Source organism: Patagioenas fasciata, chromosome 2 (genome assembly GCF_037038585.1).
Source record: "Patagioenas fasciata isolate bPatFas1 chromosome 2, bPatFas1.hap1, whole genome shotgun sequence".
Classification (NCBI taxonomy): domain Eukaryota; kingdom Metazoa; phylum Chordata; class Aves; order Columbiformes; family Columbidae; genus Patagioenas; species Patagioenas fasciata.
The window spans coordinates 24,375,721-24,403,122 of NC_092521.1; the positions used below are offsets into that span (position 1 = coordinate 24,375,721).

General features: G+C 37.5%; 1 protein-coding gene across 3 annotated transcripts in view; it reads left to right on the forward strand.

Annotated features, from left to right (window-relative positions):
• The window catches only part of STK3 (serine/threonine kinase 3), a 143,135-nt gene that overhangs the window by 44,131 nt on the left and 71,602 nt on the right, over positions 1-27,402 (forward strand). For all 3 annotated transcript variants that reach the window (XM_071803915.1, XM_071803916.1, XM_065830627.2), the window contains exons 7-8: positions 22,109-22,246; positions 23,469-23,594. In XM_071803915.1, the coding sequence (XP_071660016.1) occupies positions 22,109-22,246; positions 23,469-23,594 (264 nt within the window). The remainder of the gene's footprint in view (positions 1-22,108; positions 22,247-23,468; positions 23,595-27,402) is intronic.

The following is a 27,402-nucleotide window of genomic DNA, read 5'->3' on the forward strand; positions in this document are numbered from 1 at the left end:
GTCTCTCTGGATTTTTGTATGTGACTAATGTCTTGTTAAGCCAAAAAAAGAACTCAGTAAATAATTTTAAGAGGTTCTTGGAAGCTTGAATCAATGCTTATTTATTGAAGTTGAATTATGTGTTCACTTTTCTTAAACTTTGACATGTTTTCTGTCAGTATGGCTAGTTGACTTGGGAGAAAGTGCTTTAAAGGGACTTGACTACTATATCGCCAAATTTTTAAGATGTTATTACACTTTATAAAAGCAAAAGTGTATTTCCTTGGGTTTTAGTTCAAGGGATATTTACTTGATTTTTTTTTTTTTTAATCATGTGGGAGAAACCTGTGATCAAACTAGGAGGAAAATATTAAGCTTCTACTGCTACTTATTGTAAGAATTTTTTTTTTTAATGTTTTAAGTCTATAAGTCTATACTGGTTGCTTACTTTAAAAAAAAATCTTTAAAATTGCTTAGATTAAAAGAAAGCTTATTAAGACTGTATGTACCCTCTTTCTGTCTTGGTATTATATTGCCTTAAAATGTACACTAGGTCATTTTTAAAGAGGATGATGCGTATTTAATGGAAGAAATTTAAAAGGAAGGGTTACCAATCAGTCTAAATTTGTTTCAGTTAAAACTTGATGGTCTAAAGACAACTTATAATCCTTTTCTTGTTATAAAGTATTGTCAAATTTGTAGTAGTATCAGTTAAAAAGTTTACGGAAACTTTGTTTTAAGGTGGTTTAAAACAGAACTAAATCTTTAATTTGTATTTGATGGCACCTGTTTTCATTTTGTTTCCCTGGCAACACCAGTGGTATCAAAAATTGCCCGTAGACCACCCTGGTTTTAGAGAAGAGTGAAACCAGCCTGGCTTTTTCATTTCAACCTTTAATTTTACTGATTAAATACTTAAACAAAGCTCCTGCACACAATCAGTAGTTTGTGAACTAACTCAAATGATTTTGGGTATGCAAGTTGTGATTTTTGTATTAGAATTTTCTGTATTAATGCCAATTTGTTATGCATTTTAAAAATGAATTGAGAGACTATGTAGGAAGTACTTTTGATATCCCATAGCAGAAAAAGTTGTGCCTGAAACTGTGTTGTCTACCTGAAGAAAAGTAGAGTAAAAATTCTTGGTTTTTTTTAGATAGCTTTAAGAACAGACCACACTTTATGGATACAAATTTTTTCCAGATATAAGGTCTCATTGTTGACATTCCTATGGGAAAGAAATAAAGCCAACACAAGTGTTACCTCCAGATTTGTGCTTTCTTCTGTGCTTCTTTACCATGTCTGAGAATCCACATTGATTATGAAGATTATACTTATGATGTTCCAAACATCTCAGATCTTAATGCATTATCAGTTTTTAGTTTGTGTTTCAGAAACGCAATAGTGGATGTCATTCTTGGAAATACTGCTTGTCATTACTTGCATACCTGAAAAAATGCTTTACCATCAAAAGCCTTCTCTGTAAAGTATATTCCTGAAATCCATGCTGTATTGTTGATGATTAAAAAAAAAACTAAGTTGGTGTTCTGGTAGAGCAAATCAGAACTAACAGCTTCTGATTTACAGTGAGAATTACAGAAACACTGGAGAGTCTGGGAGATTTCAGTTGTGTTATGTTTCTCATTTTCCCCCAGAAATTTAGAATAGTTTTGGAGATAATCTGTACTCAGAAAAGACCATTTTAGCAAGGAGGAGCTCTGATGGTATTCAGGGGGACCTATGATGGCCCCTGTGGTCCTTCAATCATCCTGGTGCCATGACTGTAGGCTGGGCAACAGAGGTGGCACCCGGTGTTCTCTCTGCTGCTGCTCCTTGTTTTGTGCTATCAGTGTTTACATAGGTAAATGTAAAACAGGTAGCATTAGCAAGCACAAGATTTATGGGCAAATTGACGTGCGTGTATTCAAATAGTTATCTGTTTCAACTGGGATGTTCCTTAAGAAGTGTAATAATCGTGAACTCTGACTTTTGGACAAAGGGCATGTCTGCATTGGGCAGGGACATACAGACAGAAGGAGCTTTGCCCATACTGTCCTCCTGTCCCTTTTTTCTGGGAGTTTCTCCAGAACAACTGTGTGTGCACTTGAAATACTTTTTGTCAGATGAGGGAGGGATGTTATCCATTTTGCTTTTTGTTTGCTTCTCTGAGTAATATAACTAATTTGTGCAACCTGTATTTTTTTATATTCACAAGTGTTAAGCATTTGATTTTTGGGAGTGGAAATGAGCATGTGTAAGTTCTGAACTTTTAAAGCAAACTCAAAGAGGAGCTTTAATGGATGCAATGTTGTTAAATAGTCAGAGTAATTGAATTGTATAGAGAAATCAGCACAAAGTTTCTTAAAAGTTGATCCTTTTTGCATGCTCATGTGAATTGTCATACATAAATGGTGACTCTGGAGCAACTGGAAGTGATGCCACTTTCTTGGTGTAAAAATATGTGGAGTACAAGCAGCTCCAAGGTTCTTACCAGACTGGAAATACTACAGTAAGCTTACGGTGTTAGAGGGAGGTCTTGCTGCCATAGCGCTGGATGAACAGTAGGCCAGGCTAAAAGCCAGAGGGCACGTCTGCCTGTCTGGGTGCTGGGAAGCTGATGGTGCCCAGATAGCAGTGCTCTGAGGGCCGGAGATGACTCGGCCCCAGCTCAGCAGCAGTGTGTACACAGTGCAAACCTGCGTCTGGATCCACAGTAACATACCTGGCCCCTGAGCTCCTTTACTTATTTTTTACACAAAGAGAGACAAACATCTGCTCCTCTAGGCTGTAGTTCAAAACCTTTAATACTGGATTCATTCATAGTGCCTGGACTGAACACGGACATCTCTCACCGAGAAGTGTGTTTCTCTAAGTGGCTGAAGCGTATGCTGCAGTATTTCTGCTGCTGGCTCATTGACTTTATGCCAGTTAAGGGTAGATTAAGATTTGGTTCAAGGTAATTATCTGATACAAATTTTAACTTGTAAAATGTCTCTTTTAAATTAACTTATTGGATGAGAGAGTGTGTTCTGTTGCAGTGTTTCCGATCTGGTATTACAGTTCCTAAAGCTGCTTTAAGTGTTGTTTAAAAGGAACTTTCATAAGAGTCAGCTGCATTAATGTGTCCATGATATGGCTACCCAGCACAAGTGTGACTCTAATACTGACAAACATGTCTATGCTGCATGTGTTTTATCCATCACATGCCTCAATAGCGGTGATTATGTGGTGGAACAGCAACATGAGAAAACCAGCCAATGATCCTGGACAAACTTACTCAATGAATACAGAAGATCAATATTGCCATGACTTTACTCCATCCATCCCAGCTATGCCAGAATGGCACAGTCGCACTCTCAGCTGCAACCTCTTTCATCCAGGCTTCTTCTGAACACTTTCACAAAAGACAGAAATTCTCAGAGTTTAAACTGTATGAAGAAAAATTCAAAATACTGCCTAAAGTTAAAAAACAAAGACAAACAAACAACCCCCCCAAAACAACAACAACAAAAAAACACAACCAAAAAAGCTTTCAGAAAAGTCGTTATGAAAATAATCAGTCTTTAAACACCTTTGCTACCATTTTCTCCCAATTTAATGAAAGTATAAAATTGAATCAACTCAGTTTGCTGCCATGGAAGAGAACATGGAAGAGGCTACTCTCAAGTAATCAGCATGTCTGTCTTAAAATGCTTTAGAGGTACAGATTGTTATTTGTGAAGATTCCCAGAGATACCAAATTACCCTGTATATTGAGTGGTTTTGATGTACCTGAGCTCTCAATACTGACAAATTCCAAACAAATGGAAAAATTACATTTGCAGTTATAGTATTCAAAGAGTTTAGTGGAAAAATATAAGGACTCATCAACCATTTTTATCAAAAGCCTCTGGTGTTCCTTGCCCCATCAAAGAAAACAGGAGGAGGTTAACTACATGCTTGTAGTCTAAATTTAATCTCACTCCTTATTTCTAAATCATGTAGAACATGAAAATCACTTAACACATTTTTAGCTGTTCTCATTAGAGCTGCTTTAGCCCATTTGTTCATAGACTTTGATTTATGCAGGAGGAAGTCAAGTTAGGCCATTGCCCTTTCACTGTAGATTTGTCATATGTTGTATATGTGTGTTCTCAGAACATGATGCAGCATCCCCTTTGCATCAAAAATGTGTCTGTTTCCAATTCTTCGTCTGTCTCTTGAAAGTGTTTCATTGGTAGATTGTGATCCCTATGATTATTATTTTTTACATTGGTGGTTGACAGATGATTTGAAGACACTTTGTCCTGTATTTATGTGTGCTTTGCTTTCAGCAAATAGTATCATACAAACAAATTTTTTCACATTTGAAGAAAAGGAGATCAGTATTTGGTGCCCTTGGAGATTTTTAACACTAACATTAGATTATGTACAGATATGCAGAAGATAAAGTTTTAATGAAAACGGTCTCCCCCTTCATTTTTGTTTCCTTTTCTTTATTATTTCTTACTTTGGAAATATTTTAACATAATGGTAGAGCAAGGGTAAAATTATGCTTACGAGTCAGTGTTTGAACTGTGATGTTAACTTCAGATTAAAAAAAACATCACTAGGACTCTCTATTTCTGACTTCATATATTTGACAATCTTACAGGTACAGATTTTGATATAGCACGTTTTGGCTTCCTGGGGCAACTTGAGCTTATTGGCTGGCTTTTTGCAGAGTTTGTTCTTGATCTCTTTGTGCTTTGTCTTCTTATGGATTAAGTCAGTGGGTATAATGTTCATTTTTGTAAGCCATTAAGGGCCATGTGTGTCTTTCAGGTATGGTTTTGAACACGGAGTGCATTCTTTCCCCACTGCTGCTTAGTAGTCTAGTTAGGATGTTACCTTCATTACTCATTTATATTCCGAAAATAAAACCATGGTTGGCTCAGTTCTATTTCAGACCTCAAGAGAACCTATTTTCCATAAAATGAAACTTTACTGTTAAGAGAAGAAAAATGTCTGCAGTGAATGTCATAATCACATTTGTAACACAGTTACCTCGAAACAGTTTCCAGAAGACACATGGTGACTAGATGGAGACTGGCAATTACACAGTAACTTTTTTTTTTGCATTTTATAGTATTATGTTGATCAAAAGGCACTCTTGGTGCCTGTTACTAAAATGAGCAATTTCACACTCCAGAATTTCAGCAATTGACTGGAAAAATCAGTCAATCCATCTTTTTTGTTTTCCTTTGACAGTTATGTTTTTGTATGTAGCCTTGCAGAATGACTTTAGAGGGAGTAAACTGGATTACTAGGGGCCAAGACACCAAATCTGGAGCTAAAGACAACCACTGAAAACATTTTTCTTTCTATTTGGATTGGAGAATTGTTACCTAGGCTCACAGGGTGAGACGACTTCTGCATTATTCCCTTCATTAACTTCCTTTTTGCTTTTGCGCTATGAATAAAAAAACTCTGTCATTTCATGAATGCTGTGCCCAAGATGGCCCCTAAAACATAAATAAATAATTGTTGTGCAGTACTTATTTGTAAACATTCAGGAAATTTTACTATCAAGTTTGAAAGAATTCTGCTAGGCTTTTGACATTGAAATGGTAGCTCTTGGTTACTGTTGAGACTTCAGGATTTATTAACAAAGAAAGACTATAATCTGCGGGAGAAATTTGTTCTGCAGACTAAACCGTTACGTTTCTAATGCCTCTGCATTTCAGCGGGTGATGGTTTAAATTATGACACCCAGTCCTGTGCCTTAGGGCTTGCGATTCTGTAACTTTTTTCAGACGCTTCAACTAAGCATTGCCTAATTTGTTATGAAACTGAAGGAAAAGTTGTTCAATAATTCTGACTAAATTGTGCTGCTAACATCTGTTTCCAATAAAATATTGGTAATATGATAAGAATTTGAAAGAATTGTGTGATTACTGGTTTCAAATAACCATTCCAATGATAGTCAGCCAAAGCTGGCTTTTCCTTTCTTGAGAGAGTCATTTATATGTATAAGGTGTTAAGTCCAAATGGCAGAGAAATCAAATGCTGGGTGGCATGTGAAGGTGAGGTGTGTTGTTTTCTGATGCCGTTCTTCACTGAAACTCTGGCAAATCTATCAGATAAGTTCTACGTTTTCACGTCTTCAATTTGCCATAAAATGTACTAATAATTTAATTAAGGAAACTGGTTGAATATTCACTACTAAAATGAAAATGAGTGTTTGTTATAGGCAATTAAAATAGCTATGTTTTTTATTTTTAATTGGTATTTTAAATTCATAGAGCAGTGGTTCTTAAAAAAAAAAAAAAAAATTGTGTCCTTTGTCAGGTGTGGGGTGTGTTCTGGAAGTGGAGAGTGTTAGATGGCCCTTTTTTGAGCCAGAGTAATGGTTGGCTGGTCCTCCACTGTCAGTTAAGGCCCAACTTTGATGCTTAGTCTGTGTTGTTAAGGTCAGGCAAGATCTGCTCAGAACTGTTTTCTTTTTCCCTGATTTTCACATGAATTTTCCTCTCTTGCACCTCCTTTCTCATCCCTGGTGCTTTGGCTGGGCAAAGGAGAGCTCCCCAGCAGGCAGGAGAGACAAGGGCAGTGAAACCAGAGGGTAAAGCTGGGCAAGATCTCCTTCAGAGATTGTAGTTTTGTTTCAGACAGCTTCTCTTTCTCCACATCTGTGAAAATTGTGTGTGGGAATTTGTCTGAATTACATTTTTTGTCTTCATATATGTGAAGTTTGCATATTAGAGAAAGAGGGTATACTGCACCTGACTTAAATCGTTAGAAACTTCAGTGAAGATGAGAACCCAGCCATGGTGATCTCTTCAATGAGAGAACAGAGTCATAGAATGTCAGGGATTGGAAGGGACCTCAAAAGATCATCCAGTCCAATCCCCCTGCCGGAGCAGGAACACCTGGATGAGGTTACACAGGAATGTGTCCAGGTGGGTTTTGAATGTCTCCAGAGTAGGAGACTCCACAAGCCCCCTGGGCAGCCTGTTCCAGTGTTCTGATACCCTCACTGAGAAGAAGTTTCTTCTCATATTTAAGTGGAACCTCTTGTGTTCCAGTTTGAACCCATTACTTCTTGTCTTGGTTGTCACTGAGAAGAACCTGGCTCCATCCTCGTGACACTCACCCTTTATATATTTATAAACATTAATAAGATCACCCCTCAGTCTCCTCCAAGCTAAAGAGACCCAGCTCCCTCAGCTTTTCCTCATAAGGGAAAAAACCTCCACTTTCAGATTTTTCAGTAGTGTTTGTTCTGCCTGTGATGTGTTGTCTCTGCATGCCAGCTTCTGAAGGAAAGAACAGTGGCTGTCAGGTCAGGGTGTGCGTGTGAGTAGTTATTGGGGTGTAACTGATAGAATGGAAGAACTCGCCCTTCCTTAACTGTGTACCGTGTGCTCTGGTACTTCAGTGTTGTGCTTCATCTGCAATGCACACAGCCTTGACAGGGAAAGACATGCAAATCTTGTTCAGAGGCAGAGCGATGGATTTAAAAAACTTACTCCAGAAGATAAAGAGATGGTCAGAAGCCTTAGGATTTTCAGACAAAAATGAGCATTGTGTTCTTCATAATTTCTTTCCCATGGTTACAAGCCACTTCCAAACATGTTGAAACCTGCCTTGATTGAGAGATAGTGAAGAAAACAATTTTTTTTCACTGATTTTTTTTTTAAATATATATACATCTATACATTTTGTTAGTTCTTTGAGAGATACATATGCATATATAAAAAAATCATATATATTTCAGTATCTATAATCAAAGAACTCACATGTATGTATATGTATATGGAATCAGTTTTATATATATAGGGATGTATATGTATGGGTATATCTCTCTTAAAGAACTCTATATACATACATGTGAGTTATTTAGTTATATATATATTTGCAAATACTGCCCTGTTACAGCTGGATATTTTCAGGCAGGCAAAGAAGAGCGGAGTTGTGTGTTTGTGTGAGTTGTGGGTAATGTATGTTTGTTTGCTTATTTTTATCTCTGTTTCCCAACACTCAGAAGGCACCTTGTCTGTTCAGTAACGTGCATGATGTCTTCTTGTTGACCACAGGAAGGTGAACTGTTGGTCTCTATATAGCTCTTTTTGAGATGTTTATGCCTAAAGAGCTATGATGAACTTAAATCTCCATCTGACACTAAACTGAGGCTCTGTCAGTTTTATTGCCAAGAATGGATGCCTTGGGAATGCTAAATTAGTGTGTAGAAAATGTTTGTTTACATAGGTCTTCTTATGCATTCCCAATATTAACTGGATGTCAAATATGTCCTTTGGGGCAGAATTCATCAGAGCTCCTGATATATCATTCTGTATTTATCTCTACTTCTAGCTATATTCAGATGAAAATGTTTTAACTTCTAGTCATTGGATATTGTCATATGAAAAATATAATTATAGGCATTGAATCCTCTGACTGGGTTTATCCTTTCTAAAACAATTGCTGCTGTTTGTAAGATCAACTTTTCAGTTTAGTCTGTGGTTGAATTTCAACTCAAGCAACTGGATTATTTGTCTGGTTTTTCTCTTTATATGGTTCCCTTCTAAATCCTTCCTTGTCAGTCCAGCAAGGCATCCCAGTCCCGCAGTCTGTACCCGGCGCACTCACACTCCCTCATTTGAGTTTCCTGCGTGTAAAGGAAGGTGGAGGAATCGCACAGCTCCCCGATCTTTTGTGTGGCAGCTGGTTTAGGATCATCTGTCTGTTGAAGGAGAAGGGCCATCTACATGTAATGGTATAAGGCTGCTGTGTCTTGAAGAAGCTTTGGCTTCAAAATTCCTTCCCCCCTTCTGTGTGCAGTCTTTTTGTATAGAGTGGGGACAAGCTGCTAGGAATTAAGGGTATGATGTGGCCCATTTGTATGATACTGGCATTTCTGGTCACTGCTTCAGCCATTGCTATTTTGTTTGCGTACTTGAGTGATTGCAACAGCCACACTGCTAAACTGTGATTTTTCTAGTAATATAGGATGTAAATTTTTGTTCCTTAAACTGTTAAAGAAGGGATGTTATTTCTGTGCGTACCTACAGTAACAAGGCTTTGCTTTCATTTTTCTTTTTTCTCTGCATTGTCAGTCATTTTAGGGAAGCTGTGAGACATATCTTAGACTAGAAACAAAATGCAATAGGTTAAACCAGACTCTTAACATAAATTTGGAAAATGTGATTAGTAAGTGTTTGGAGAGGGCAGTACCACACTGACCACAAGTCAGAATCAAAACCTATAAAATGTTGTCAGCGTTGCAAAAAAATATTCCAGGTTAAATAGACTGGGAATCTTAATGGATACTTGGTATTTTTGTTTGTTTGTTTGGTTTTAAAATTCTTCCTTCAGGTTTCTTTAAAACTTTGTTTAAGAAAAGAAATTTAGAAGCAAGGCCAGTTCACATTATTTCAGATTATTGCAGATCTTTTTTCACAGTATCTGTACATCTTTCCGGCCTAAAAACTTTACATCTTATGCTATGAACTTTTTTCTTAATTACACAAAGAAATTCTTTTCCATGTCCTTGTTCCTATAGGGTGATATAATGTACGTGCAACTAAGCAGTTTATCTGCATGAGTTCTGCATGTTTCCTGGAGGGTGTGCAATATTTTGAAGATGATGACAAAGTCTGGATAATAATTAGGATAATGGCATCTAAATAGCATGCGTTGTGTTGTGCTTCTGTTTCTTGTATTGGGTAGTTGGTTAAAAGCTGAGTAGATCATGTTGGGAGGAAGTAGAGATGGGTACAAAACCTTGAGATGATACAAATGATAACTAACCTGCATAATGCAGTGGGTTATAGAATAAACGACTAACAGGGCTACTATTTTATGTAAGCATATTATGTTTTACTTAAGCAGTTGATACTGCTGTTTGAGAGGTGGAAAACCTCTGGAAAAAAATGTCAAATCCAGAGAAGGTTAGAAAGAATACCACTGACAGATTTGCAGTCAGTTACACTGAGTGTAAACTGATGTTTTATTTAGTAGCAAAGATTTCAATCATCATTTTGTAGCTAGTGTTTTTGTCAGAAAAGATTCAGCCCTTGATTACGACCAAGGCATTAGCAAAGACCTATTGTTTATTTGCTTCTTGGAGATAAGCTTGAGGATTTTCCTACCCCTCTGGAACTAGTTTCTCTGCATTATCAGTAAAGGTTACTGTATGGCTAATTACATGGCAGTTCAGGTTGATTTAAGAATATAAATGTTATTGTAGAAATAGAAGAGGCTTAGACCATTATTATTTTTAGTGTTCACTAAATCTCCAGTGCAATGTTTTTCTTTTTAACTCTGGAAAGTTCAAATGAGCAGGCTTGAAAAGGTTAGTTAGCCACTGGGGATATTAAAAATAAAGTGGAAACTACATTGTTTGTACTTCTTAGAATATTAAAAATGTGTTTTGTTTTGTTTTTCTTTTAATTGAGTGGAGAAAGAGGAAACAATAAAAACTGCTGGTGAACCCATTCGTAGCTGTCACCTCAGGGTGGGAAAGAGGTGGCTGTTAAATTAGTACATTTCAATGTGAGAAATCTAGAAGGTGTACAGAAAAAAAAAAGGTAGTTTTTAGCTTCACCTCTGTGTTTGATGTCAGTCAAAATGTAATTCAAGCAATTGTGTTCTGTAGCCACTGTATGACCTACCCAGCAGCAATCAGCCCATCTTTTTTTTTTTTTTTTTTTTTTTAAAGTTAATTGGCCCATGTTTAACTTAGTAAATGTCATCTGGACTCAGTAAAAAGCAAGTGACCTGCAATGAATTAGTGTAATTGTAATACAAACAGAACATCTCATAGTTTTGGTCTTATACAGGAAAAGAGAAAGTTGGAGAGATTTTTCACTTTGATAAATAAAACTAAAGATATGGGGAACCAGAATTAGTTTTGCTTTTTTACTGTTGTTTTTTAAAAAATGGAGCTTGGCATTTGGATTTTGTCTGCATGTTTTCTCTTGGGAACACTTTCCCTTCTGGAAGTATCTTCCTTGGGATGTGTGTTGTGACAGTTATTAAATGCTGACCAGTCATTACAAATTCCAGTTTCACCAGACACAATACCATTTCAGAAAGATTTTTTTTTTTTTTTTTTTTTTAATCTATGTATCCTGTCCAGATTTTGGTATGTTGTTTTACCTCTGACGTTTGGTAGGATTGCTTTTGAATGCTGTTATGTGGTTCATATTTCTTGCTTTCTGTTACAGAGAGCAATGCTTACACCTACCAAGAGGACAAAGTGTCATGGAGAACTGAAATGTCAGTTCCTGCAGTATATTTGAATTTTAACTCTGATTTGCTAGTTATATTTGCTCTAGCAACTACATTTCCTTACCAGAAAGGTTGTAGATAACTTTCACATTAATCTAGCAATCAAATTTAGAGGCTACAATGTAAACGATATTTTTATGAAACTATTAGGGAGAATATTGGAAATACCAGCTAAGGCAAGGACAGTAACATTGTTCTCTGTACGTACCTCGTAGCTGGGAAAGCAGCAATGTTGAGTCTTGTATTCTCTCGGTACTTTGGGTATTAGTGGAGCGGAGACAGGAGAGGAATTTTTCCTTCTTTGCTTGAAGACAGGCAGAGCTTTAAGACGTAAGAACTTAATACTCAGTTACTCTTTCATAGACTAGAAAATCTTCTGTAATTAATTAGACATTTCCATTATTTCAGAGGGATGTAGGCATTTAATATCTGAAATATTGTAATCTGTCAGTTTAATTTTAGTTCTTAATTTGAGCACTGCAAGTGGGTTGTTTTCCTTTGTGCCAGTGGTTGGCTTTTGTTGTCACCTGCTCATCTGTTGCCATTGCAAATGGTGAAGTAGGAAGCTGCAAATGTTGTGAATGTTGTTCCTCTGTGTTCCATGTTTCTTCTGTTAAACATGATCATCCTGTACTTAGGCTGACCAAAGATGATGGTGATGATGATAATAATAAACAAGAAGAATTATCATCATTATTATTATTATCATCATCATCAAAGTCACCTTTGGACATCCCAGTGAGCGGTCAGCTGCTATAGGCTTATAAACTCACAGTGCGCAGATTATTTTTCTAGCAAGACTCTATTACAGTTGTGACACAACTAGATGAAATTCCTGCTTTCTTCCGTGCTACCTGTGACTGCTTGAAGTATTGGCTCTTATATGTAAGTCCTTTCATAATCCACATAGAATCAGAAGAGCTGTTCCTATGAAGGATGCACATGGATTTTCATTTAATTTTGTCTTTGTCTAATGCACTCTTCCACTGAATTTTCAGGTTAGACTTGGGGAATATGCTAGGTCTTCTGAGAGTGTGAAATTTGCATGAACACTGGGCAAATGAGGAGGTGGTGTTGGTGGAAGAGATCATCGAAATACATGCCCAAATTTTGATCATACAATTCTGAAACTGTGTCTAACTTTTGATAGAATATAGTGCCAAACTTCTCAGGTGTTTTATAGTAAACTTTCCTACTCTGTAACTGAATATTTTTTTTTTGTTGAAAATGAAACTCATTAACTCTTCTTCTATTCTTTATAGACTTGAAAAAAAGAATATTTTCTCCCCTCTTTGAACTGGCATTTGGCATGTTGGAGACTCTTATCATGTTTCTCACTATAGTCACCTCCTCTTCAAGCAGTCCTAATTCATTCAATCTTTCCTTACAGATTGTGCTTTTTAAATACTGAAGCATTATAGCTGCTGTCTTTTGAACCATCTTCAGTTGGTTCACATATCTGAAAGTGTGATACCTAAAACTGAACTCAATACTGCTGCTGGAGGTCTAACATATCCTGAATAAAGAACTACTGCATATTTCTTGAATGCCTTCTGTCATTACTACTGTGTGTGGTTATGGCAGAAGTTTCACATTTAATGTCCAGCAAGTTTACTACAGCTTTTTCTCACAAATATAAGTTACTCAGTCCTTGACTCTTTTATTAGTAAATATAATTCCAAATGCAATTTTTCCACTTCATGTCTCAGTAAATGTTAATGTATTTCTGGATGTAATCACTGCCTCATTTTCTCAGAAACTGCAGAAAATACTGTGGGAAGATTTTATTATTAAAATAAGCTAGTTGGAATTTTCTTGGAGGGAAAGTAAGTTTCTTAGTCTGGGTAACAGAATTGGAACCTTGTAGTCATTATGTCTGTGGACTTTCAAGATAGTACTGCATCAGGAGTAAAAGAAACTATGGTGAAAGATGACTAAATTAATCAAAAGAGTATTCCCTGGACTCAGTCATGTAATGTGCACTTTCACAGCCACTTCCATGTTTTGTAACTGATAAAAAACCCTACTTGTTCAAGTTCAATGATTAAAAAAAAAAAAAAAAAAGAAACAGTTGTTCTGGTTGAAGACTTTTATGTTTTAGATCTCTTGGATTCTGTGAAAGGGGGGGATTTAAGTGATTGCAGGATGCTTCTGTCTGAGAGAAGTACCTACATTCATGAGACACCTTGTTCCTCTTTTGATTCCTGGACACGTGTGGCTGGAAAATAGCCTTGGGCCAGTGAGTTCCCTGGCTCTTGAGCAGAAATCTGCTATAATGTATAGTTTGATCTGAGACGCTTTAAAATTTTGGTGAAGTTCCCTGAGCGTTATGGTAGAACCTCAAATTGCCTAGTGGTCTGAAGTGACCTCGTCTCTCTGTGGTGATTTCTTCACAAAGATATTGTGTTGCCTGTCATCAAAAGGGAATTTTCTCTTATACAACTATGTAAAAATACCCTCTTTTCCAAGTCTGTGCCAAGTAAAAATGGAATTAGAAGATTAAACCACTACATCACGTACTTTTTTCAGTCTACAGGCAGCTGAATATCTATTTCCTTTTTTTCTTCCTTAAACACTCCCCCCGAAAACTCATCCACCCCCCTTTTGAGGGAAAAAAAAAATATCTTAAAACCGCAACACACATGTACGTACATGTATGCGCCCTTCTTCCCCATCCTGATTAGATACATCTTGATTACCTGATGCTGAAGGTGAGTGTACTCTTCAGAACAACTGTGTGATATTTTTGGTGATATTGTCCTAGATCGTGTCTGAATGATGCAGTTCTTTTCAGGTGTTTGAAACTCTTGTTTGTGTTTCTAAGACTTGCTGACTTCCATGGTCTTGTTTCCTAGTAGTGGTTGGATTTTTTCAGTCATCATGTTTGATCAAGTTTGGTTGGGTTTGTGTGTGTGTTGTTTGTTTGTTTGTTTTTTCTCATGAACACTAAAAATGTGGAAACTTGTTATTGTTGTGGATGTGAACTTTCAATATAGCCTTTCAATAAGATATTAAGTAATTATACTGTTTTATAACTATATGGGATTATTTGCAAGTTAGATATTTTTCTCTGAAAATTCCTGTAAATGTCAATTTAAAAAAATTCAAATCCATTAGCTTCCTGGGGTGGATTAAGCACAAAATATTGAGTAGCCTGAAATTATTTTTGTTTTCAGTGAATGCCTTTGCTTTAAAAATTGCGTAATTTCACTTCCCCTTCCACCCCCCAAAAAAGCTAAAGAAACAGCAAAAAACCTCAGCGAAGCAAAAGAACAGTTTAAAAACATTCATGAGATTGCAGATATTTCCATGCTTTATTTTTAATTTCTACAGACTTTCAAAAGGCATTTGTTGCCCTTCTTTAATGATTTGCTATCTCAGCTGAAGGAGACGAGAATTTTGAAGATTGGGTTGCTGGTTGTCTTTTCTGCTGTAGCTCCACTGACATCAATGAATGTAACTTTGCAGATGAAATGAAAACTCGAATGTTACATCTCTAAACAAAAAGGAAATGGGAGGACAACGTTGAATTGATTGGCAGAATTCAAGAATATTTTGTGCTGAAAAGCTGGGTTCAGGAAATCAAAATAGCCCTACTGAATTGGGTAGAAAAACTCAAACTAGTCCGATTTAAAGTAGGAGATGGGAAGCTGGGACAAAATAATAGCTGAAAAAGCTACAGGCAAAAATCATGAAGACTTCTTCCCCCAAATCATAAGAAATTCTTTAAATATGTTAGAAGAAAGCCTGGGGAAATACTGATAGGTCTGCTGGATTTGAAGGGAGAGGAAGAAGAAATAAGCAAGCAAAGGCTCACTGCAGGTAAACAAATTTGTTCCTTTGCATACAACTCCATCCAATCATTTGTTGAGTTGCTCTTTGGATAGTACAAGTGATGACTTAGGAGAGGTCAAGAAACTTTCCAACACAAAGCAAAACCAAAAAATCAACCCAGGATAAACTGGTAAATTAACTGGCAGTAGGACAGCTCACTGAGGTGATACTTTTGGGAAAAAATTGGTGGTAATGAATTTTCATATATAATGAACGGACGTATACAGATGATATTAACCTTTTATATGAGTTACCGGGGGAACTTACTCTTTGTCTTGCTAAGTGGATAACAGCCAGTGCGATAAATTCCGCCTCTTAAATATACCAGTGCAGATTTGTCTCAGGATATGGTAGAACTTTGAAGTTATGCCATGTTATGGAATTTAAAAATCGGTGGTGCCCACACCAAAAACAACCCCAAACTAAATGAACTTGTAGCCTTAGAATGCTGATTTCTTCAATCTGTTGTCATAGAAAAAGTTATCTGTAACATTCTTTTGAGATTTGAAACAACTTTTAAAAAGGAAGTATCATAAAATAGTATATCTCAAGTTGGAAGGGACCCAGAAGGGCCATCAAGTCCAGCTCCCACCTTTAGTAGAAAGAGAAAGTTCAGAGGTGAGTCTTGAGGCGCAGTTCTGTTGCGTGATGGTGCTAACAAGGTAAGGGTTGATTCTTTTCAGTAGTTTTACAATTGCACTTACTATAGCATAATGTTTGAGATTGATATCTTTACATTCTTGACCTATTGTAACACTGTCAATGTTATGAACTTACAAGCAATAATAAATATACAGACCAATGTAAATGGCTTATCTTTCAGTTACCCATCTTTACTGTTAATCATGTGATTATTCTTTTCATTATTTATTTTTTCTCTCTTTTTATTACTTTATTACTTTACATCTTAAGTGCATCATACTTTGCTTTGAACAGCAAAGGTCATCGTGCCAGAGGGAAGGCTGTCACAGCGTTTGGCTGTTAAACCACCGGTAACAGTTGTGGTTTGTGGTTTTGGTTTTGTGTGTGGTTTTTGTAGTGTGTGGTGGGTTTTGTTTGTTTGTTTGTTTGTTTGTTGTTTTTTAATGCTCTTACTGTTAATATGTGAGGTATCTGTCATTTTATCCTAAAATACTTTTATCTTTTTTGCTGTATGTAGTATTGTGTATGTGATTTAATCAGTGGTCACTACTAAAAAACTATTGAAGGAAGCAAAGGAGAATAGCCTGTTAGGTGTCACACATATTTCCCTTCATTACGGTTAAAAATTTTTTATCAATTTGTTTGTCCGAAGTTCTCTGGACTAAATCTCGACTTATCCCTTCCTGCATTTAGGCCTACGTTGATAATTCCAGCTGTGCTTTGCTGGGAGATCGAGAGGCCGGTGGATGTAGCAGCGCAGCATTTTTGTTCTGCTACTCAGCTGGATGAACAGTCATTGCTGACTCTCAGTGAAGAAAGTGCTGTTTTGGTTGAACAGTGATAGGAATCTTTAAATTTTGGCTTAATGTTGGAAATCTAATCTTATTGCTAGGAGTAGGTGCTTTCTAATATTTGGTGTTATTAGTTTTTCAAATTTTGTGAAAGGTGAAAAGTGTTTTGTTTCTATTTGATGATCTAGTTTTCAGAATAATGTCATTGCTGTGGCTGTGTCCCCAGTTGACATTTCCAAGCATTTTTTACTGGATTATTAAAGTGGACTGAAAAATAAGTAACCTCAGTGAACATTTTTTTCTCCTGTAAATTGGATATAGCCTCTTAAATATTTTAGCTTAAACCAAAAGTGTGTTTTAGCTAAGATATGGGAGAAGCAGTTATCCATTGGGTAGAGTATTTATTCACTGAACGTATCTGCAGTAAATGCTTTTTATGACACACAGTTTAAAAAAAGCAATAGGAGGATGAAGCTTATGTGACAACTTTTATCTTTCTGTAGTCTTTAACTCAGGGTAAACTATTCAGCATTTCCTGTGCAGCAGTGAAATAAATGCTCTTACTGTGTTTCTTCAAGCCACTTCATTGCTACAAGTATGTGAGGTATGAGACAGGCAGTGAAAATGGAGAAAATAGCACTGAATGGGCCATGACATGCACAATTTTGATTTGAGTTGTTCGTTCTTGATTTCTCTAGTTCTAGTTTCTCTTGTCGCTGAGATTAGTCAAGAGCAGCTCTTATCTCCTGCAAAAAGACATGTGTAATTGGAAAAGCGAGAACTGGTGTGTTATTGAGAAGCTACTTTTTCTTTCTGAAAAGGAAGAGTAAAAATTAGTATTGGCTGCTTCAACAGAAGTAATATTTTGCACAGAAAGACAACTAAGCTTTTCAAACATTTTGAATCACATGTTCCGATTCCAGTTAGGGGTTTTATCAAACTTGGGGGATACTGAGAATCTCCTTGGATCATGTATCTGATAGATGTGATTGATAGATCTGATAGAACCAGACCTGTTTGTAATTTGCAGAAAAAGTGTGAGTGCACTGGGTCCTCATTAGCTACTGTGTTTGCAGATGGGAGGAGGAAACTGGTGTTTTTTAGGATGCTTCTAACAATTAAATTTATTATCTACACTGAAGCAGATCATAAACTGACTTCTTTCTCTCTAAACAGGAGGAATTGTTTAGTAAATTTTTTTAATTGTTACAAAGTTTTGCAAAAAGTTTTATTGGAACAATATTGTAGTTATGAATGGAAAAACAAAACCAAAATCCAACAAACAAAAAAACCCCAACACCGCAACAACAACAAGCGAAACCCAGCAACAACAAAAAAACCCAGTGTAGAACCTGCTAGTATCTCACTCTTCTCATCCATGCTGCTGTTTCATTTCTAGACAGCTGTTGAACTGTATAGCTGAATAATTAGCGGTGTTTCAATTGCCTTTTGGGAGAGTGTTCAAGAAGGAAGTTCCGCGGCATCTGTCTCAAAGATAAAAATCTGTCTTTCAGCTGATTCTTTGTTTCTAAAGGTAATAAAATGTTACAGGATTTAGTTTTAAATAGGATTTCATACTCTAAAATGTGTTACTGAGTTGAAATGTATTTTGGAGTTTGTTTTCTGCAGTAGAGTGATAAACTAAGGTGGTGCAAAAACCTGTGGAGTCACCAACTGCCTGTGAATGTCTTACATCCTTACACTCTTTCTAAAAAAGTTTCTTTCTGTAGGTTCTAGCGATGGAGCTTCACAGGATGAAAATTATAAAATCTCCACAATATAACAATCTTTGTTATCTTCTTCAGTAGCATTCATGATACTGGGCAAATAATAAGTGAAAGTTATTACTTTGATTTTCTTCTATTTATTTAAATAGTAAAGATTAGTTATTCAAGGAGCTAAAACCTCAAAGACATAGTACCTCTACCAAATTAATGTTGATTATTGAATGTGTTCATGGGCTATGTGAAATTCAAATATGTTACCCTAACTGACAGAAAGAATGAGTTGCAAAGATTTTCAGATTAGGAAATTCCAAACGTAATATATGAGGGTCTCATTTTTCGTTAGGTGTTTCCTAATTAAACTGATTAATTTTTTTATGTCAATAAAATTGTCCATAAAAGAACCTTCACGAAAAAACTGTTTTCAGCCTGGACTTCATTTAAAATGCTAGGCCCTTTAAGAATAATAAAAAGAAAATCGTGTCCTGACTTGTGCAGTTCTGCTCTCATTTAAGATGTGCTCTTCAGTCCAGTGTTCAGCTGAACCATAGTTGCTGCTTATTGGGCAGGCTGGTGGTTCCAGGCAACATTTACGGTAGAAACTGTGAGATTGTCTAGTGCCCTGTTCACAAGTGGCCCCGGAAACTGCCCTGGATGGTACAGTTTCCCCCCATCCTTTGTCGTGTGTATACTGTAATTTGCTGTGGATTCCGGTTTCACTGCAGGGTGTAGGACTTGCCACAGAGCAACATAGGAAAGATGATCCAAAGCAGAGCTGGGCTCAAGGTTCAGAGGTGGAAGGGCCAGTGCAGGACAAATTTGGAAGGGGCTCTGTCATGGAGAGGTGAAGACAAACACTGATTAAGCTACTGTGATCCCTCAGGCCTGAGTTCTGATGTTTCACGGCTTAGAGGTGATTTTTTTTTCTCTTTAAAAAAAAAAAAAATAAATAAAAAAAATAAAAGGTTAAAACTGAAGACTCAGTCATATGATCTAACCCCTTTGCTGTATATCTGATGTGTTATTTGAGTAAGACTTGCCAGTCTGTCTCAGATGTAGGGGAACTGGGTGGTTGGAAGCTTACATTGAGTGCTAGCTGATGCTGTTGGTTTGGTTTTTCTTTTAAGCAACAGTTGTCTAAGGCTGTGTGAGCATTGCCATTAGCCCTGCGGGGAGACCTGAACTCATACCAATAGCTGTGGGAAACTTGGGAGAAAGTGGTAAGTGGGGTGGAAGCAAAAAATTACTAGAAGTAATAGTTTGGGAGAACACAGGGACTGGAGGAACAGAGTGACTGAAACAGCTTAGTTCTGTTTTAAAAATAGGACAGAGTTCTTCTAGGGTGTCAAAGATGTATTTGATAAGAAATGGAAGCAAAAATGAAGAATAAATTCCTGTCAGGTGAACATTTTGGTTTTATTCCTGGAGATTTGGGACTAGCTTTGTAATTCTACAGTGATTGCCTTGCAGGCTCCTTGGAAGGAAACAGGATTAGGTGGAAACTAAATCAGAGTGTTTGGAAAGAAAGAGGGAGTGTAACTTTTATGCAGAGAAATACGTAAACCAAAATGAGGAAACAGGGAAGATGAAATGGAAACCTGGCATTTGTGGGTAGTTAATAAACGGGAGTGCCGAGAGCTGAGGAGGAGAGGTACAGGCTTGCAAGGGCATGGCATAATTAACAAGTTGGACTAAACATTTGGAATAAGTAGTTTCTATATGTTTTACTGTATTTAGAAAGTACATCTAAAATTTTCAGCTAACACAGCTCATGTCACGTTAAGATTTTTAGAAAGCTACATTAAATAAATATAGATGTTTCTGAAGTAGATATTTTCAGCAAACATACAAAGCATAAATGTGGATTTAGGACCTTAACTCTAGCTCTTGAATATCTCCTTTTGTGACTTTTATTGCCTGCCATAAAAGAATGATTCATGAATTCCCTCTTTCTTCTCATTGTCCTTGGTGAATTATAAAGAAGTCACTTCTTTGCTGTGGTTCTTAACTGCTGTGTAGTTGATGAAAATAATTGGCAAAGGCAAATATTTTTTCCCAGAACTTTGGAACTGAGTAGGACTCCAAAACTAAGCTTTGTGTACCTGCAGAGAGACAGGTCAATGTTTATTATCAAACAGGAGATATATGTTTTGTTACCACATAAACAGCAGTTACTGGCCTTCTGTTACAGCTGTGTGTTTTCAATAGCTACTGCAGAGCTGGCTGTTAAGAGCAGCTAAAGATAAGATTAAATGTCATCAGTTCAAAGTTCAGAAGAGATCATTACTGTCAAGGACAGGAACAGCTCAATGTTAGCCACTGCTTTACACCAGAAGCACTTTGCTTGTACTGACAGTCTTGTATTACAAGCAAAGTAGGTAAGGCCAATTGCAGAGTAATAGAGTGCCACGTTTCATATCTGAGTTCATATACCAGTTTGGCATGGCTGCCCACTGAAAATATAAGGCATACATCTTTATGAAACAAGATGCCTAGATCTCTTTTTGTAATTCTTGTGTTAGGCAGATAATAAATTCAGTTTTGTGAATGCTTTGGGTATTTGAATTCAAACAAACTATTCAGTATTGAAATATTTTTTTCATTAAAATGATAGTAAACAGGTTTTCCATTGTTTTGCATGGTTCCACTTTTCTTCAGCATATGAGTATTGTTGAATGCGGGTTTGAACAAGTTAAACCAAGTTTCAAGGCCAGTCAGCCTTCTTAGAAGCTATGGATACAATCTCAGGAAGTTCCCTTTCCCTTCTGCCCATGTTTCAAACACAGGTTGAAGCTTCTGGAGCCTCTACTATGCTAGCAGTCTGTGTAACCTCGCATTTCATTCTTTTTTGCCTTTTCTGAATATATATTTCTGCATATTCTTGTAGAAAAACAAATGAAAAACTTTTACTCCCTTTCGCTTCGGAAAATGGTTTCACCAAAACCAATAGCTTATTATTGCTGTCAGTAGAGCCAGTTCTGAATAGTGTGTTGCTGTATTGTAAATCTTAAGCAATGATACTGAATGCATTTGAGATAATACATACAGAAGTTCAAAATTTCCAGTTATTTTACAGTAGTCTATCAGAGTTGTACTGCTTCCCCCCCCCGCCAAGTGTAAATGTGTAATTAGAGGAAAACCTGGGGAAAAATATTGTAAAGTGACACAGTATGTGTTACCTTCAGTAGGACAAATATTTCTCTATATAGGATGAATCTTTTTTTCCTTGTTGAAAAATCTGTCTACATACAGTTCTTGACAGTGTGAAATTTCTGTTCTCTAGGTAAAACGCTGCCTTTCTGAGTAAATTCTCACTGCTCGTGGACGAGTTACTTGATTATTTTTGTCATCTTGTAGTGTTGTCTTAGGTATTTTAGCATACATTTCTTAATCTTATTAGAAAAAGCGAGTTTTAAAACTACATCTGTAGAACTATGAATGCAAAAGGAAATAGTAATTCTCGTTTACTAAGCATTTCTTCTATAAAACTAAATGTAGCTAAGTGAGGGATAGGTGAAGTTGTCTTTTCACAGCAACTTCGTGTGTGTCTGTTTAAACGACCAATGCTGTCATTTCTACTAAGAATTTTCAAAAGGGCAAAATCGTCTCTCGAGACTGATAAACAGCAACGAATAAAATAACAAGTGATGGGCTCAACGAGGTGCAGTTTAAATGGAGAAAATCTAATGGGAAGTAGATACATTAGTAGCAGCTGGATTTACTTCCTGGATCTCAATCTGAGTGGAAATCCTAGCTTGCTTATAATTTGTCTTCCAGATTCTTGGCCTGATAAGAAAGGTGGATAAAGCAATTTATTTACTTGGCTTCAGTGCTGTGATGATGGGTTTTGTTTAAACTTGCTATTGTTGTTTGATTTTTATCTAGGCTATTTTTATGATTCCTACAAATCCCCCTCCAACCTTCCGGAAACCAGAGCTCTGGTCAGATGAATTCACAGATTTTGTGAAGAAATGCTTAGTGAAAAATCCTGAACAAAGAGCTACAGCAACACAGCTGCTACAGGTCAGTATTTAAGTTACTGAGGAAATGCAAGTTTTATGGCTTTTTTCCTCTGGTCTCAAACCAGAACTGTCTTAAAAATTTCAAAGGGCAAATCTCATTTTAACTATTATCATGCTGCATTTCTTTTCCATTTTGTCAAATACAAATGCCCCGATTTTATGTCTCCTTTACCGCTTCTAAAAATTAATTGCTCGTTATATAGCTTAGCGCTTGTTCTTGCTATTAAAATTGGATCCTTGCTTTGTGGTTAGAGGCCCTTGATAGATCTCAGTCTTTAGGCAAGTGTTAAGTCAAGGACTTGAGCCCAGGTTACCCCTCAGTTTGGACCACCCATGGAGTACATTCAGTCTGCCCTTCTGGTCATGGGAAATTAAGCAAACAGGTTGCTCTGTGTCCTAGAAGGGTCTGATGCAGGTGGGCAGTATAAGGAGTTTGTTCTTGGGCTAGGTTGTACCTATTGGATGCTTGTAAATTCAAGCCATGATTGGTGATGTGGCCCCACGGAGCCCAGAGAAGCCGTGACGGGCTTTCCCAGCTCGCTGACCTGAGGCTGCTAGCGCTGCAGAAATTCAACAGTTGCTTAGAGTTACCTTTCGTCTAAATTGTATTTGCATATAATGATGCAAAAATTAGAATTTTTCTAACAGCAGGTGTTTACTAGATAGCAAAATGGTATCGTGCATATTTTGTCTTAAAGGAAGAAGTGATGTTTTAAATGGCCTTGAATTAAAAAATTAGTCTTCCTGCTAAAAGTAATGTTTCAGCATCATCAAGAAATGTTTTATGATTTATAAAGCACAGGTTTGTTGAAGTAGGCAGCCATAGTTGCTTTTCTTACAGCCACTAATTTATGCTGTCAGTTTGTTAAGATTAATTAAATTCTGTAACTGAAAGTCTGAAAAAGTTTGTTTTTTCCATGTCAATCACCACTCTATTTATTTACTACTTACTGCATGTTTTGGACAATTATATCCTTAACTATAAACCAATTGTTTCATGATTACATTTCCCAAGGCTCACTGTTATTAAAAATAGTTAAAGTAAAATCTTAGATATGAAACTCCTAAAAGATATTGTGTGTTGTTAGTGTAGATTTTAATTATTGTGTAATGTAAAATAATATTTCTCACTGAGATCTGTGGTGTTCAATAATGTTTGTAATTACATCTGAAGCGTAGCTATTTTGTAGTGATGCTATATATATATTTTTTTTTTTCCCTAGCACACATTTATTAAGAATGCCAAGCCAGTTTCAATTTTAAGGGACCTGATCACTGAAGCTATGGAGATAAAGGCAAAGCGACATGAGGAACAGCAGAGGGAACTAGAAGAGGAGGAAGAAAATTCGGTTTGTCCCTTTTTTTTCCTATAACTGTCTGTACTTTATAGATAAGTTACTGTTTTTCTTCTGCTTTCTGTACTTATGTTCAAATACTTTTCTTTACCAGGCTTCTACCTGGTTTTTAGCCTATGAGGACTGAGTATTCTGCTCTTATTTATTATGAGTAGTGCTGTTGTGAGTAATGCCATATGAGCCAGTTTTCAGCACTGTTCCACGAGGTGTCCCAGCAAAGAGGTTTTCCAGGAGGTGGGAAAAGAAAGCATCTCAACTTCAGCTGTTCAGACTAACATAAAAATAAAAGAAAACCCACCAAAACCACAAACTGATGGGATTCCATTTTCACATATGGGCTTTTAGACAAACGGTTTAATTTTCAGCTTTTTTTGCGCCCCCACCTTTTTTTTTTTTTAAAGTGTTAGTTATGCAGCACAGTGAATAGTGATTACAATATGGTTGCACCTATAAAGTGAAAATGTGACAGCATTTTATTCTTCAGATGATGACATCAGCATATGTTTGAGGACAGAAGCAGGTCATGTGATAAACAGGTTGCATTTAGAATTGTTTGGCAATGTTAGGAATAAGTCAGTGTTCCTGACATTATTACTATCCCTACATGATTTATTTTAGAGCAGTCTTGTGCTTCAAAGAAGTGTATTGCTACAGAAACGATGAGAGGCAAGGTCATTCAGGAATTACACACAGAAGGAGGAGACTGGAATGTTAGCAGAAATCTTACAGCTTCGAGCAAACAGAAAAGAGCAGTGCAGTAATGCTGTCTGCCCCATCCCAAATTGTAGGATCCTTGTTATGTGTTACAGTGTGTTAGGTGATGATCTCTTTATAGGAATACTTTTCAAGTGATTCTGTGGAGTGTTTTGTATCCTAATGGACGGTATAGTCATTTGTTTGCTGGATGTTTTTCTGTTCTAAGAGTATTGCTAGCTTGTGTTTATAAAGATGGTTTACTCTGGATTGTATTTGCTTAGTCAGTAATTAAACAGGCAGGGAAGGTTGGGATTATTGTTTTTTATATTAAGAAATGTTACCTATGTGGAGATGTGTGACTTGCAGAGTTGATGTTGGTGATTTGATATATTGAATAGTTGATCTCTAAAGAGGCTGATTTATTACTGACATAAAACCCTGCAGCCTTTACTAGCATGCTTTCTGCCCTGCTATTGCCTTCTGAACTGCAGACCTCAAACACTTGGGCATTGTCGATGGCTTTTGCATTAACCTAAAATTAGGTATGACATCTGATTACTCAGTCTGAGGTTCAGATGGGGAGTGAGATTATGAGGCAGGAACGAAACAATCCATGCTGGCTCATTATGTGGTGTTTACCTTCACTTGCCCACTACGGGGTGGAAGGGTGCAACTCAAATTGGGTCTACCTCAACTGAAGAAGCATTAGCAACTCCTCATGCTTCTTGCATGGGTACAAAAATCAGAACATAACACTGCCCTTTCCCACACTCCTGCCACAGGTTATTCAGTGTTTAGTATAAGGGAACCTCAAATCCAGGATTGGGGCAGCAATCTGCAGTAGGTGGGAGTTTTGCCATGTACTTTTGTGGCACAGTCAGGTAACAGGTTATGAGTTAAAAAGACAGAATGGCTCTGCTTGTCAATAAGTGTAAAAGATCGGTGCCTCAAATCTGAAAATAATAGAAGTATCCTTGGTTAGCGGGGTTGAAAAAGCAGAGGTTGGAAGAGCAGAGAATGGCTGAGGTTGGAAGTGACCTCTGGAGGTCATCTGGTCCAGCCACCCAGAGCTGATTGCTCAGGACTGTGTCTAGGCAGCTTTTGAATGTCTCCAAGGAGGGAAGCTCCACAACCTCCCTGGGCACTTTGTGCCGATGCTTGTTCACCCTCACAGTAAAAAAAGTATTTTCTAATGTTCAGAAGGAACCTCCTGTATTTCAGTGTGTGCCCACTGCCTCTGGTCCTGTTGCTAGGTACTGCTGAGAAGAGCCTGGCTCTGTCTTCTTTGCATCTTCCCTTCAGATATTTGTACACATTGATGAGGTCTCCCCAGAGCTTTCTCTTCTCCAGGCTGAACAGTCCCAGCTCTCTCAGCCTCTCCTCACAGGAGAGATGTTCCAGTCTCCTAATCATCTTTATGACCCTTAATTGGACTACTGTCTCCAGTATGCACATGTCTCCCTTTTACTGGGGAACCCAGAAGTGGACCCCAGTACTCCAGGTGTGACCTCACCAGTGCTCAGCAGAGGGTATCACCTTTCTTGACCTGCTGGTGACACTCCTAATGCAGCCCAGGATACTGTTAATCTATGGAAATGCTAACTTATGGGCTGAGAGAAAAGGCAATTTAATAGGACAGCAAAGGAAGAGAAGAAGAATAATAATGATAATAGAATATACAAAACAAGTGATGCACAGCACAGTTGCTCACCATGTGTTGACTGATGCCCAGCCTGTCCCCTAGCAGCGATCCCAGTCCCCTGGCCAACTTCCCCCAATTTATATACTGGATGTGACATCATATGGTATGCAATATCACTTTGGCCAGCTTGGGTCAGCTGTCCTGGCTGTGCACCCTCCCAGCTTCTTGTGTACTGCCCTGCTAGCAGAGCATGGGGAGCTGAGAAGTCCTTGACTTAGTATAAGCACTACTTAGCAACAGCTAAAACATCAGCACATTATCAATGTTATTCTCATACTAAATTCAAACCACAGCACTATACTAGCTACTTGGAAGACAATTATCCCAGCTAAAACCAGGACTGTATCCACTACTTATTCTATACCGTCTACATCATGCCCAGAATCCTACACTTTCCAATACATTTCACCACCACTTTTCCTGTCTTTGGGTATTTTTACACAGATATCATTCCATTAGAGGGATGGCCTATACACTAACATGTCCGTTGAATTCATTTAGTCTGTGACTTTGGGCTTTGTCTGTCGTAACAGTCTTTTGGGGGAGGAGAGATGGTGTGTGGTGTTGAATGATTGCATGCTGCATCCAGAGCCTGCAGCTGGTGTGCCTGATATGACCCAAGCCCATGGTCTGCAGGTTGAAGATCTTGATCTTGAGGAGGTTGCTGGGCACCAGCTGCTCAAGCCAGTTTTGGTTCCACCACTGCTGCACTTGCTTTGTTTTAATCAAGTTCATTCTTCATCGATCTGGGTGATTCTTATTGTAATACCATTGCTAGGACATATAGCAACTATAGTAATGATGACATCCAGTGGCAGGGCTATATAGCAATTAACATAATATAGTTTAATTCATTGGCTATTCTCACCTGAAGTCAAATCCCCTTGAGGTACACATTGGATTTCCCCATCCTTCTGCATCACCCACCAAGTTCACCCAGGTCCTTGGATGAAAGCAATCCCATGGGTGGGTTTTACCTTAGCCTGAGGCAAGACTAACCCAGACTGTCTGGGCTAATACATTCTTCATGTGCACTATAGGGATTTTATCCCCTTCATCGAAGTTTTGATAGGGCATGACCAGCTCCATTGGTAGATCCCCTAGAGTTAACCAGCTATGTGGCTTTTACTTAACGTGTATACCAATGTTTGAAGGTCCCACCACCCATTGCTACCAGTGTAGTTTTATCAGACCAATGTATCATTTGATTTTCCTGCAGGCTTGTGTGTGACAGGGGATGTGATATGCCCACTCAATGTCATGCTAGTTGGCCCAAGTGTCTATGAAGTTGTTTCAGAAATGAGTCCTGTTGTCTGAATCAGTTCTTTTTGGGGTGCCATGTCACCATAGGACTTGCTTCTCAAGTCTTAAGATAGTGTTTTGGGCAGTGGCATGGGGCATGTC